Consider the following 15,000-nt stretch of genomic DNA (forward strand, 5'->3'; position numbering starts at 1 on the left):
CCTGAAGGCACCGCCCCAGGAGGAGGAAGATATGGAGGATCAACTCTGCCGAGACCGGAGAGGACATCCTCCCTGTCACCTTCAGGTAACACAGGTACACGCTTTCTGATCTCAGCAGGGACTTTTTTTATGATTGTGACTTCGTTTGTCAAGAGGAAGTCATCATGTGACGTCCCTCCAGAATAAAGCTCCAGAAAACAGAGGCTGCAGAACCTCATAGAGAACCTGTCTGTTTTTAAGGTTCCTTCAGTCTCTCAGTGATCCACTGATAGTCTGAACATCCAGGGGTTCATCCTCTGCAGACAGGAGCTGCTGTCTGAACATCCAGGGGTTCATCCTCTGCAGATGGGAGCTGCTGGTTTATTTACCTGGGACCGACTCTACCTGAGCACATGGACAGGGTTAGAACCTGCTGTGGGAGGAAGCTGGAGAGAACCCACACAAGCAGGAGAACATGAGAACAGAAAGAATCCTGGTTCCAAACCGTGCTAACTGTACTAATGGTTCTAACTGTACTAACGGTGCTAACAGTGCTAACTGTACTAATGGTGCTAACAGTGCTAACTGTACTAACGGTGCTAACTGTGCTAAGCGTACTAACGGTGCTAACAGTGCTAACTACTAACTAACGGTGCTAACCATACTAACGGTGCTAACTGTGGTAACCGTGCTAACTGTACTAACCTGGCTAACGATGCTAACTGTACAAACCGTGCTAACGGTGCTAACCGTACTAATCGTGCTAACTGTACTAACCGTGCTAACCGTGCTAACTGTACTAACGGTGTTAACTGTACTAACCGTGCTAACTGTACTAAATGTGCTAACCGTGCTAACCGTACTAACCGTGCTAACTGTACTAAATGTGCTAACCGTGCTAACCGTACTAACCGTGCTAACTGTACTAACCGTGCTAACCATTGTGCTGCCTGAGTCCTGGTGAGCTCGTGAGGGAAACGTAGAAGCAGTAGAAACACATGAAGACATAAACTGACCTGAGAGCAGCTTCACCGGCAGGATAAAGGCTCCATCTGTGTGTGCTTCAGGTGTGTTTCCTCCCGGGGGCGGGCAGGTCCGGGATGCGGCGCATTGTTGTCATGTCCCTCCTCCAATATTGCACTCGTCCCGGCCTCCCCGGCCCAGGGGTCACGACCCCCCGCGCCCGGCCAGCAGGAGAGAAACAGAGGAGGAGGAAGAGGAGAGGAGGAAGGCTGTCTGTAGGTTTGGTTTATGACCTGAACCAGAACTGATGGTGGATTCAGGGCACTGAGTTCCTGCTTGTTTTGGCTCTTAATCCACTTAAATGTCCGTTTTTAAACAGAAAACCATCTTAAGAGTGAAAACAGAGCAGAAGAAAACATGAACCTGAACACATCACTTCAGTAGCGGTGATGCTGCCGAACACCAGAGGAATCAAGATGACTTTTTATCTGATAATCTGACTTGGAGGTGCTCCTCAGATGAGCTTGTTTGTCATAATGTAGAAACGACACGGATGCTGCTGAGCTTCCATGTTGTGTTTTATCTCTCTGAGCGTCTGAAGAACCCGCTGACAGCTGCTTCCTGTGTTTGATATTTAAGATCTGCCCCTGTCTGACCTTGTTCTCGGGGCTCTGTGTGGACGGCAGCTCACGGCTACGAGCTAACACCAGATACCACATCACGTCAGCTAAACATGACGGGGCGTTCATTTGTTTGATAATTCCAATGCCACATGAATGCACCATGATGACATTCCCATCAGCCTCAGCTGGACTCTGTGTTTACTGCTAATTACCAAATGTTAGCATGCTAACATGCTAATCTAAGATGGAGGACACTGTGCGGGCTAAATGTTAGCATGTTAGCATCGACTGTTTTTAATGTGAAAATCATGAAGAATCATTTGAAGAGTTGTGGGCGGGGACTTTATTTCAATAAAGATCTGTACATTTGAAAACACACACAAACACGTAAAGAGGAATGTTTTCGTGTGAGTCGGGGACGCGTCTCTGCTCTCGTTAGCTTAGCATAGCATCACAATGTTTTCTGTTCTTCAGACTGAACAGAACCAAATGGTGCTGGTGAGAAGGAGACTTCCATCGTTTAAACACTGAGAGACGGCGTGACGGCACGTTCACTGACCGAGCGAACACACACACACCGAGACAGAGGATCCACCTCTCAGTTCATTCAACACACACACACACACACACTCACTACAGTGAAGTGGATCCTGAGGAGTGTGTGTGTGGGCGCTGAACAGTCCGTCTGCAGCTCTCAGACCTGAATGTGCATCATAACTTGTTTACGATGAGACTGGAAGTCTTCAGGCACCGTGTCTGAAAGAGCAAACAGATTAGGATCAGTTCATGAACTTTAAAGGGTCACTCCACTGTTTCTACCCATGATCCTCTGTGTCCACATCCTGGTGTCTGAGTGACTGGTAGGTAGTAAAAGTGTTGGAACTGGTCCAGTAGATCACCTCAGCCAGCAGACACCAAACGGGCTGCAATGGCTGCAACGTGATCCTTTGGGACAACTGCACCTGATCACAGTAGGTCCACTAAAAGAGCTTGTTTGATCCACTGACAGGCTCAGAGTGTTATTCTAAGCGTGTGACAGCATCATGGAAAGGATCCCTACAGAGAGAGACCTGGAAGATCCTTTTGGTTTAACCACAAACAGCACACACACCAGACTACATTCACTAAAACAGGGATTTTAGAGAACAGGACACAGGAGCTGCTGCTCTGCTGCTGCCTCCATCACAAACACACTGACTGATGGAGGCAGCAGCAGAGCAGCAACAATCATATAAAATTACTATTTTTGTCAAAAGAGTTTTTCACACATCAAAGTATGTCCAAACAGGGCCCAGGTTAAAAATGTCCTGAATTAGTTAAGTTTAAAGTTAATTATCTTAAATATGTTACAACACATCAGAGTTTAGCGTTTGTTCTTCCTGTTGACGGCATAATAATCTCACATACACAAACAGGACAAAAAGGAGCTTAATCTCTGGCTTAAATCAGGCTGTTTTTATATGGAAGTTCTATGAGAGCGGAAGCGCTCGGGTCAAAGGTCGTACCGTTGCATCTGTAGCGCAGGTTGGACCAGATGATGTTTTCCTGGGAGAAACAGAAGACTCCGAGTCTGCCCCCCCTCATCGTGGTGTCCACCACCACGCCAGAGTCCGCCACCATGTCTGTCCCCTCAAACAGCCTCACCCTGGAACACAGAGACCCGGTCACAAACCAAACGCTCACCTAGGTAAACACTGGGACACACCATCATGACATCACCATCACCATCATCACCATCACCATCACCATCATCATGACATCATCACCATCATCATGACATCATCACCATCACCATCATCATCATCATGACATCATCACCATCATCATGACATCATCACCATCATCACCACCATCATCATGACATCATCACCACCATCATCATGACATCATCACCATCATCACCACCATCATCACCATCATCATGACATCATCACCATCATCATCATCATCATCACCACCATCATCATCATCACCATCACCACCATCATCATCATCACCACCATCATCATCATGACATCATCACCATCATCATCACCACCATCATCATGACATCATCACCATCACCACCACCATCATCACCATCATCATGACATCATCATCATCACCACCATCATCACCACCATCATCATGACATCATCACCATCACCGCCATCATCATGACATCATCATCATCATCACCACCATCATCATCATCATGACATCATCACCATCACCACCATCATCATCATCATCACAATCATCACCACCATCATCATCATCATCACCACCATCATCACCACCATCACCACCATCATCATCATGACATCATCACCATCATCATCACCACCATCATCATGACATCATCACCATCATCACCACCATCATGACATCATCACCATCATCACCATCATCATCACCACCATCATCATCATGACATCATCACCATCATCATGACATCATCACCACCATCATCATCATCATGACATCATCACCATCATCATGACATCATCACCATCACCACCATCATCATGACATCATCACCATCACCACCATCATCAACATCATGACATCATCACCATCATCATGACATCATCACCATCACCACCATCATCACCATCATCATCATGACATCATCATCATGACATCATCACCATCACCACCACCATCACCATCATCATCATCACCATCACTTTCACCGTCTATATCTTTAGAACTTTTCCAGCTCGTCTCTCCGTCTGATCTGCATATCAACGGTTGCCGAGGCGGATTCTTGCCAGGGTTTTGGTCGTCATGGAGACGAGTACAATAGAGTACCGGGGGGCCACGAAGCCACAAAGACGGTTTAGAGAGAAAGAATGCAGGAAAAGACAGAGAGACGGGAACACACACAGAACTACAGAGTACTACAGTACAACAGTACTACATAGTACTACAGAGTACTACAGTACAACAGTACTACATAGTACTACAGAGTACTGCAGTACTACAGAACTACAGAGTACTACAGTACAACAGTACTACATAGTACTACAGAGTACTACAGTACAACAGTACTACATAGTACTACAGAGTACTGCAGTACTACAGAACGACAGAGTACTACAGTACAACAGTACTACATAGTACTACAGAGTACTACAGTACAACAGTACTACATAGTACTACAGAGTACTGCAGTACTACAGAACTACAGAGTACTACAGTACAACAGTACTACTTAGTACTACAGACTACTACAGTGTACTGCATATCTGTACCACAGGGTACTGCAGAGTACTGAGAGTACTGCATATCTACACTACAGTATCTGTACTACAGGATACTACAGGAACACTACTGACTAGTCATATCAGGTCCCGGTGCCCCCCCCCAGGTCCCAGTGGCCCCCCCTCAGGTCCCGGTGCCCCCACCTGGTCTCACCTGATGTATCCGACCTGTGGCCGGTGGCTGAGCTGCCAGCGGTACGAGGTTTTGTCCTTCCAGCCGACGTTCCTCGGGTCCTTCCAGAGCAGCGTGGCCTCCCCCGGCGTGTCCCCGGTGTGCCACAGAGCGTTCCTCAGGAACTCCCCCGGACCGGTCCGAGACTTCACCGCCTGCAGGGGGGGCAGGAGAACTGGTCATCAGAGCTGTGAAGAACCTCAAGGTTCAGTGAGCCGTCCGACCTCCACACACCAACAAGGAAGACAAACATCAGTAGAGTCCGGTAGAGACCAGCGGAGACCAGTGGAGTCCGGTAGAGACCAATGGAGACCACTGGAGTCCGGTAGAGTCCGGTAGAGACCAGTGGAGACCACTGGAGTCCGGTAGAGTCCGGTAGAGACCAGTGGAGACCACTGGAGTCCGGTAGAGTCCGGTAGAGTTCGGTAGAGATCAGAACAGTCCAGTAGAGTCCAGTAGAGTCCAATAGAGATCAGTAGAGTCCGGTAGACACCAGTAGAGTCCACTAGAGTCCGGTAGAGTCCACTAGAGTCCAGTAGAGTCCGGTAGAGATCAGTAGAGACCGGTAAGTCTGGTAGAGTCCGGTAGAGATCAGTAGAGTCCAGTAGAGTCTGGTTGAGTTTGGTAGAGTCCAGTAAAGATCAGTAGAGTCCAGTAGGGATCAGAAGAGTACGGTAGAGTCCAGAAGAGATCAGTAGAGTCCAGTAGAATCCTAACAGTCCGGTAGAGTCCAGTAGAGACCGGTAGAGTCCAGTAGAGATCAGAAGAGTCCGGTAGAGACCAGTAGAGACCGATAGAGTCAAGTAGAGATCAGTAGAGTCCAGCAGAGTTCAGTAGAGACCAAGTATGGTCCAGTAGAGACCAGTAAAGTCCAGTAGAGTCCAGCAGAGACCAGTAGAGACAGATAGAGTCCGGTAGAGATCAGTACAGTCCAGTAGAGTCCAGTAGAGTCCAATAGAGATCAGTAGAGTCCGGTAGACACCAGTAGAGTCCGGTAGAGTCCACTAGAGGCCAGTAGAGTCCGGTAGAGATCAGCAGAGACCAGTAGAGACCGATAGAGTCCGGTAGAGATCAGTACAGTCCAGTAGAGTCCAGTAGAGTCCAATAGAGATCAGTAGAGTCTGGTAGAAACCAGTAGAGTCCGGTAGAGTCCACTAGAGTCCAGTAGAGTCCGGTAGAGATCAGTAGAGACCGGTAAGTCCGGTAGAGTCCAGTAGAGATCAGTAGAGTCCAGTAGAGTCCGGTAGAGTCCAGTAGAGTCTGGTTGAGTTTGGTAGAGTCCAGTAAAGATCAGTAGAGTCCAGTAGGGATCAGAAGAGTACGGTAGAGTCCAGAAGAGATCAGTAGAGTCCAGTAGAATCCAAACAGTCTGGTAGAGTCCAGTAGAGACCGGTAGAGTCCAGTAGAGATCAGTAGAGTCCAGTAGAGTCCGGTAGAGTCCAGTAGAGTCTGGTTGAGTTTGGTAGAGTCCAGTAAAGATCAGTAGAGTCCAGTAGGGATCAGAAGAGTACGGTAGAGTCCAGAAGAGATCAGTAGAGTCCAGTAGAATCCAAACAGTCCGGTAGAGTCCAGTAGAGACCGGTAGAGTCCAGTAGAGATCAGAAGAGTCCGGTAGAGACCGATAGAGTCAAGTAGAGATCCGTAGAGTCCAGCAGAGTTCAGTAGAGACCAAGTATGGTCCAGTAGAGACCAGTAAAGTCCAGTAGAGTCCAGCAGAGACCAGTAGAGTCCAGCAGAGACCAGTAGAGACCAGTAGAAATCAGTAGAGTCCAGCAGAGACCAGTAGAGACCAGTAGAAACCTTGAGCTGCAGGGCGGGCTGGGCCGTGGCTCTGAAGGGGAGGGACTGCCAGTACGTCTGCTCCGTCTGCTTCCACATCACCACGTAGAAACTGGACGAGTCCTGGTACCCGAAGATGAAGCCGGCGTAGTCGTCGTCGGTTACCGTGTTGACGTGAAACGTCCCCTCAAAGTCGACGCCGTTAAACGCTGTGTAGCCTGCAGACACACGGGGGGGTCAGAGCCCTGCGGGGTCGGGAACTCATGAGGACTCAGAAACAACAACACGTACCCACAGCTAGACCAGGATCACTGTTCATTGTCTGGACGATCTCCATCCCCTGAGGAGGACACACCGCCGTTACAGGACATGTGACACCTTTAACCATCAGTGATGGAGAGGAGGAGGAGGAGGCTCACCTGGTTCAGGACCACCCAGTTGGGGTCGATCTGTGCGTCGCCCTCCGGGTCCAGGATGACCGTCTGATAGGCTCTGAAGTCTGTCAGCGTGACCTCGGCGCTCTCCGGACACACGTCCACCAGATCCATGACGGCATCGTTATCAAAGTCATTCTCACACACGTCACCCACGCCGTTCACTGAGAGACAGACAGGTAGGGAGGCAGGCAGGTAGGGAGACAGGCAGGTAGGGAGACAGACATTAAATGATAATAATATGATGGTAGACAGGCAGCAGTGATCATCCTGTAGACAGGTGTGTGTGTGTGTGTCCTGTGGACAGGTGTGTGTGTGTCCTGTGGACAGGTGTGTGTGTGTCCTGTGGACAGGTGTGTGTGCTGCTGTTACCATCTGAGTCTTTCTGGTTGGGGTTGACGATGAGTCTGCAGTTGTCGTAGTCGTCGAGGACGCCGTCGTTGTCGTCGTCGTGGTCGCAGTCATCTCCGAGGCCGTCGTTGTCAGAGTCCAGCTGGGAGCTGTTGGGGATGTCGGGACAGTTGTCTCTGCTGTCCTGGTGACCGTCTCCGTCCCTGCAGGTGAGACAGGCGCTCTTCTTCTCAGTTTTTATTTTGAGTGTGTGTGTGTGTGTGTGTGTGTGTGTGTGAGAGAGAGAGAGACATACGTGTCCAGGTTGGTGTCACAGACGTCTCCCACCAGGTCGTTATCGATGTCCGTCTGAAAAACAGAGACGTTTACCTCCAACATACACCATGAAAACCATGATCGCTCCCTGGTGGCTGCTGCAGCACAGAGACCCCCCCGTTAGTGGATATCTGTCTGTCTGTCTGTCTGTACCTGCATGGGGTTGCTGACTTCAGGACAGCTGTCACAGGCGTCTCCCACTCCGTCTCTGTCCCTGTCTGTCTGCATCGGGTTTGGGACCTTCGGACAGTTATCCAGAACGTTGGGAATACCTGAACAGACAGACAGATAGACACACAGACAGACAGACACAGACAGACACAGACACACAGACACACAGACAGAGACAGACAGACACAGACACACAGACACACAGACAGAGACATTATTCAATCAAACAACTACATGAACAATTCTTTGACATTCTTCGAAGTTAGCACAAAGCTACCAGGAAGTTAACACAGGTCTAACAGGAAGTTAGCACAAAGCTACCAGGAAGTTAACACAGGTCTAACAGGAAGTTAGCAGAGGGCTACCAGGAAGTTAGCACAGCTCTAACAGGAAGTTAGCACAAAGCTACCAGGAAGTTAGCACAGGTCTAACAGGAAGTTAGCACAAAGCTACCAGGAAGTTAGAACAGGTCTAACAGGAAGTTAGCACAAAGCTACCAGGAAGTTAACACAGGTCTAACAGGAAGTTAGCAGAGGGCTACCAGGAAGTTAGCAAAGGTCTAACAGGAAGTTAGCACAGGGCTAACAGGAAGTTAGCCTGCTCAGCAGGCCTGAGACACTAGTCCTCTAGGGTCTGTGGGTCCGCGATGAAGAAGATCCTGGTACCAATGAAAGGAGGTCTGCAGACCACCACGCTGTGTACTGACAGGATTCACTGACACACACCGACCAATCAGAGTGGACCACTGATCGGTTCGGTCATCAAACATGACGTCATCACAGTGTCATCAGACCCGTAGACCTGTTCCGTCTCCTTTAAATGATCCTGCTGAGGATCGGACCACATTTCTGTGCCGACAGACCGTGAAGCTGCGGACGGGTCGTCTCTCACCGTCCCCGTCGATGTCCTGGTCGCAGGCGTCTCCCTGCCCGTTGCTGTCGGTGTCCTTCTGGTCACTGTTGGGGACGTTGGGACAGTTATCACAGGCGTCTCCGAACGAGTCGCTGTCTGAGTTCTGCTGGTCTTTGTTCGGGAGCAAACGGCAGTTATCCTGAAAGACAGAGAGATGTCACATGATCACAGTCCAGCTACCACACACACACACACACACACACACACACACACACACACACACACACACAGTGTGACCTCTAACCTCCACGTTTTTGATGCCGTCTCCATCCGCGTCCTCGTCACACTGGTCTCCAATCCCGTCGTTGTCGGCGTCCTCCTGGCCAGAGTTTGGTGTGAACACACAGTTGTCCTGGTGGACAGAGACATGAGGTCACACACTCACAGCCAATCACTGACCAGCGTAGGAGAGGGTGGTGTCATGTGACAGGAAGCAGTGTGATAATAAGAGATAACATGAGTCAACATGTCACCGCGGCGTTTTAAAGGGTTAATTTAGATCCAAACTGATCCTTTAAAACACCAAAGTCTCTCAGTAACACAAACACACTGACTGATGGAGCAGCAGCTCTAAAATCCCTGTTTTAGTGAATGTAGTCTGGTGTGTGTGCTGTTTGTGGTTAAACCAAAAGGATCTTCCAGGTCTCTCTCTGTAGGGATCCTTTCCATGATGCTGTCACACACTTAGAATAACACTCTGAGCCTGTCAGTGGATCAAACAAGCTCTTTTAGTGGACCTACTGTGATCAGGTGCAGTTGTCCCAAAGGATCACGTTGCAGCCATTGCAGCCCGTTTGGTGTCTGCTGGCTGAGGTGATCTACTGGACCAGTTCCAACACTTTATACCAGACTTCAGTGATCCATATTTACACTGTGGTGCGGTGCTGTTCACGTCTCTTATCGTTTGGTCACCATTTCTTGTCAGTTCTTTTTATTTCATTATTGTCTCGTGTTCATTTAAATAAATCTGAGCTGGTAGATCTGGTAGATCTGGTAGATCTGGTAGATCCAGCGCTGCACTGTGGAACTTTTACATACAAACAAACGTCCGTCACCAAACCAGCTCACACTTCATCTCAGCAGAAACACGTCTGGATTTCATTTTATATCAAACAGCAATGACTGCTCTTCATCCGATCTCTTCATCCGATCTCTTCATCCGATCTCTTCATCTGATCTCTTCATCCGATCTCTTCATCCGATCTCTTCATCTGATCTCTTCATCTCTACATGTTTTGGTTTTTGGACGATGATGCGTGCACCACCTGAAGCTGATGTCGCCTCTCTATTGATGTTGTCCAAATGAAGTGAAACAAAGAGGAAAGACGACAGGTGAGCAGAGGAAGTGATGACAGGGAGGACGGCGGAGAGCATCATGACCACCGCGTGTCATTACTCTCACCACCAGAAGGGGGAGACAGAGACATTTAACACCACTGTTGTGAAACCAGATGTGACACCGTGCGACAGGAAGGGATGATGATGATGAAGGTGATGAAGTCACATGCCTCACCTGTTTGCAGTGCTTGTCATTGTCCATGCAGGGCAGAGAGCGGTCAGGATAGCCGTCAATGTCTGTGTCCACACCGCAGGTGTTACCGTTACCAGCCCAGCCCACGTTACACTGCACACACACACACACACACACACACACACACACACAGAAACACACACACACACACACACAGAAACACACACACACACACAGAAACACACACACACACACACACACACACACAGAAACACACACACACACACACACACACACACAGAAACACACACACACAGACACACACACAGAGACACACACACACACACACACACACACACACACACACACACACACACACACACACACACAGATTAAACATGTTTAACTCATTGTGCACTAGTTTGATATTCTGCTGTCAGTGTGTCGTGTGATGACGTGTCAACATTGAATGAACACTATATATAATAATAATAATAATAATGATATAATACACACACACACACACAGAGGACCAACAAACAGACACACGTTCTTGATCTTTAATCTGTATGAAGGTAAGAAAGTTGGGACTCACCCTGCAGGCCACCTCCCCGCTCCTCTCCATGGTGCAGTGGCCATTGGCGTCGCAGGGGTTAAAGGTCAACGCAGCGCACGACTTCCTGGGGAAACAGCCTGACGTCTGGTTACCAAGGAAACCAGGTTTGCAGCCGCCACACCTGTATGAGCCCTGAGAGAGGACGGCACAGCGGCCACTGTGAGACAGTCACAGCCACAGTCTGTCTGTCTGTCTGTAAACAGTGTGGACAGACGGACAGACAGACAGACAGGCAGGCAGGCAGGCAGACACATGAACTCACCACCGTGTTGATGCAGACAGAGTTAGACACACAGGTGTCTGGGAGATCAATACACTCATCGATATCTACACAGTCCTGAGAGACAGACAGACGGACAGACAGACAGAGAGACAGTTGAATGTACAGGCCATGAAGTGTCATTACAAAAACGACGTCTGTCATTTCATGCCATTGGGCATAATTAGGTTTTTCCCACAGACTCTTATTGTGAAAGAGACGTCTGTAACTCAGAGGATAAACGACTTGTTTCACCTTCAGAGTTTGATCCATTCAGTCTGAAAACATTCGGAAAGTCTGGAAGAGCCACAACATTCAGTAATTTAATCTCTACTCAAGTTAGCAGAGAGCTACCAGAGAGCTACCAGAGAGCTACCAGAGAGCTAGCACAGGGCTAACAGGGAGTTAGCAGAGGGCTACCAGGGAGTTAGCACAGGGTAACAGGGAGTTAGCACAGGGTAACAGGGAGTTAGCAGAGGGCTACCAGGGAGTTAGCACAGGGTAACAGGGAGTTAGCACAGGGCTAACAGGGAGTTAGCAGAGGGCTACCAGGGAGTTAGCACAGGGTAACAGGGAGTTAGCACAGGGTAACAGGGAGTTAGCACAGGGCTAACAGGGAGTTAGCAGAGGGCTACCAGGGAGTTAGCAGAGGGCTACCAGGGAGTTAGCACAGGGTAACAGGGAGTTAGCACAGGGCTAACAGGGAGTTAGCAGAGGGCTACCAGGGAGTTAGCACAGGGTAACAGGGAGTTACCACAGGGCTAACAGGGAGTTAGCACAGGGGTAACAGGGAGTTAACACAGGGCTAATAGGGAGTTAGCACAGGGGTAACAGGAAGTTAGCACAGGGGTAACAGGGAGTTAGCACAGGGCTAACAGGGAGTTAGCACAGGGGTAACAGGAAGTTAGCAGAGGGCTAACAGGGAGTTAGCACAGGGCTAACAGGAAATTAGCCTTGGCTAGTCCTCCAGGCTCTAGGGGCCCATAATGAAGAAGATCCATCTACTTTCCTGCTCCACTGAGCAGGTGTCTGTGGTTAGAACACCACATTATGACTGTACCTTCGTCTGCTGCGACTGTGTGTGTGACCTGTCTGTGTGTGTGACCTGTCTGTGTGTGTGTGTGTGACCTGTCTGTGTGTGTGTGTGTGTGTGTGTGTGTGTATGTGACCTGTCTGTGTGTCTTGGCGAAGTCCAGTCCGGTTCCAGCCAGCGGCGCCCCCCACAGGCCAGGAGGACAGGGCTGACAGCTGAACCCCCCCACAGTGTTCACACAGGCCTCCGGAGAGAAACAAGGCTGCAGCTCACACTGGGGGGGGGGGGGGGGGGGTTAACATCACACACTGTTGTAGGGTTGTATTATCAATGTGTTATTGTTACTGTTTGCTATAGTTAGTGGTAGCGTTGTGTTGTAGCGTTGTTGTGTTGTAGCAATGTGTTGTAGCGTTGTTGTGTTGTAGCAATGTGTTGTAGCGTTGTGTTGTAGCGTTGTTGTGTTGTAGCGTTGTTGTGTTGTAGCGTTGTGTTGTAGCGATGTTGTGTTGTAGCATTGTGTTGTAGCATTGTTGTTACCTCGTTGACATCCTGGCAGTGCGTCCCGTTGCCGGTGGTTCCAGGTGGGCAGGGCCCACAGGTGTATCCGGGGTAGTGCAGACTCTCCACACAGGACACACCCTTGTAGCAGGGGTTTGGAGAGCAACGAGAGCGAGGCTCATGGAAGCCTGCACACAGAGAGGCTGGCTTCAATCAGGTCCTCAGACACATGACAGGTATACTCAGGAAACAGGGAGCTGCTGACTCACCACAAACCTGACACTCCAAGATGGTGTTTCTGATCAGAGCCATCTCCTTCACCTGGCGACCACAGGAGAGGATATATTATCTGTTACCTGTCTCACCTGTTACCTGATGTCTGTCTCACCTGTTATCTGTCTCACCTGTTACCTGATGTCTGTCTCACCTGTTACCTGTCTCACCTGTTCTCTGATGTCCTGTCTCAGCTCTCCCAGGATCTGGTTGAAGATGATGAGCTGGCCAATCAGAGCCTTGGTGTGGTCACCTGACAGAAAACCATGAGTCCAGGTGAGCTGAAGTGCAGGTCATCAGCTGAGGTTATTGATTAGGGTGAACGAACAGTACTCACCCAGGATGGAGTTCACCTCCCCGCTCACTGGAAAACAGACAGTTTAACAGGTAGTAACTAATAACTGCAGGTTGGTAGGTTATATTAGTAACTAATAACTACAGGTTGGTAGGTTATATTAGTAACTAATAACTACAGGTTGGTAGGTTATATTAGTAACTAATAGCTGCAGGTTGGTAGGTTATATTAGTAACTAATAACTGAAGGTTGGTAGGTTATATTAGTAACTAATAGGTTATATTAGTAACTAATAGATACAGGTTGGTAGGTAATATTAGTAACTAATAACTGCAGGTTGGTAGGTTATATTAGTAACTAATAACTGCAGGTTAGTAAGTTATATTAGTAACTAATAACTGCAGGTTGGTAGGTTATATTAGTAACTAATACGTTATATTAGTAACTAATAGCTACAGGTTAGTAGGTTATATTAGTAACTAATAACTGAAGGTTGGTAGGTTATATTAGTAACTAATAACTGCAGGTTAGTAAGTTATATTAGTAACTAATAACTGCAGGTTGGTAGGTTATATTAGTAACTAATAGGTTATATTAGTAACTAATAGCTACAGGTTAGTAGGTTATATTAGTAACTAACAGCTGCAGGTTGGTAGGTTATATTAGTAACTAATAACTGCAGGTTGGTAGGTTATATTAGTAACTAATAGGTTATATTAGTAACTAATAGCTGCAGGTTGGTAGGTTATATTAGTAACTAATAGCTACAGGTTGGTAGGTTATATTAGTAACTAATAACTGCAGGTTGGTAGGTTATATTAGTAACTAATAGCTGCAGGTTGGTAGGTTATATTAGTAACTAATAACTGAAGGTTGGTAGGTTATATTAGTAACTAATAGGTTATATTAGTAACTAATAGCTACAGGTTGGTAGGTAATATTAGTAACTAATAACTGCAGGTTGGTAGGTTATATTAGTAACTAATAACTGCAGGTTAGTAAGTTATATTAGTAACTAATAACTGCAGGTTGGTAGGTTATATTAGTAACTAATAGGTTATATTAGTAACTAATAACTGCAGGTTAGTAAGTTATATTAGTAACTAATAACTGCAGGTTGGTAGGTTATATTAGTAACTAATAGCTGCAGGTTGGTAGGTTATATTAGTAACTAATAGGTTATATTAGTAACTAATAGCTACAGGTTAGTAGGTTATATTAGTAACTAACAGCTGCAGGTTGGTAGGTTATATTAGTAACTAATAACTGCAGGTTGGTATGTTATATTAGTAACTAATAGGTTATATTAGTAACTAATATCTGCAGGTTGGTAGGTTATATTAGTAACTAATAGCTACAGGTTGGTAGGTTATATTAGTAACTAATAACTGCAGGTTGGTAGGTTATATTAGTAACTAATAGCTGCAGGTTGGTAGGTTATATTAGTAACTAATAACTGCAGGTTGGTAGGTTATATTAGTAACTAATAGGTTATATTAGTAACTAATAGCTACAGGTTAGTAGGTTATATTAGTAACTAACAGCTGCAGGTTGGTAGGTTATATTAGTAACTAATAACTGCAGGTTGGTAGGTTATATTAGTAACTAATA

General features: G+C 47.4%; 1 protein-coding gene across 1 annotated transcript in view; it reads right to left on the minus strand.

Annotated features, from left to right (window-relative positions):
- Positions 1–1,903: 1,903 nt before the first annotated feature.
- The window catches only part of thbs3a (thrombospondin 3a), a 16,408-nt gene continuing 3,311 nt past the window's right edge, over positions 1,904–15,000 (minus strand). The window contains exons 4-22 of the mRNA XM_070835004.1: positions 13,432–13,458; positions 13,265–13,347; positions 13,091–13,142; positions 12,861–13,009; positions 12,460–12,597; positions 11,294–11,368; positions 11,011–11,163; positions 10,458–10,568; positions 9,189–9,296; positions 8,924–9,083; positions 8,015–8,133; positions 7,842–7,894; positions 7,568–7,749; positions 7,181–7,359; positions 7,053–7,101; positions 6,783–6,979; positions 4,965–5,137; positions 3,071–3,210; positions 1,904–2,321 (exon numbers count right to left, since the gene is read on the minus strand). Coding sequence (XP_070691105.1) covers positions 2,260–2,321; positions 3,071–3,210; positions 4,965–5,137; positions 6,783–6,979; positions 7,053–7,101; positions 7,181–7,359; positions 7,568–7,749; positions 7,842–7,894; positions 8,015–8,133; positions 8,924–9,083; positions 9,189–9,296; positions 10,458–10,568; positions 11,011–11,163; positions 11,294–11,368; positions 12,460–12,597; positions 12,861–13,009; positions 13,091–13,142; positions 13,265–13,347; positions 13,432–13,458 — 2,210 coding nt within the window. The 3' untranslated portion in view covers positions 1,904–2,259. The remainder of the gene's footprint in view (positions 2,322–3,070; positions 3,211–4,964; positions 5,138–6,782; positions 6,980–7,052; positions 7,102–7,180; positions 7,360–7,567; positions 7,750–7,841; positions 7,895–8,014; positions 8,134–8,923; positions 9,084–9,188; positions 9,297–10,457; positions 10,569–11,010; positions 11,164–11,293; positions 11,369–12,459; positions 12,598–12,860; positions 13,010–13,090; positions 13,143–13,264; positions 13,348–13,431; positions 13,459–15,000) is intronic.

The sequence above is a fragment of the Pempheris klunzingeri genome, chromosome 8 (assembly GCF_042242105.1).
Source record: "Pempheris klunzingeri isolate RE-2024b chromosome 8, fPemKlu1.hap1, whole genome shotgun sequence".
Lineage (NCBI taxonomy): Eukaryota > Metazoa > Chordata > Actinopteri > Acropomatiformes > Pempheridae > Pempheris > Pempheris klunzingeri.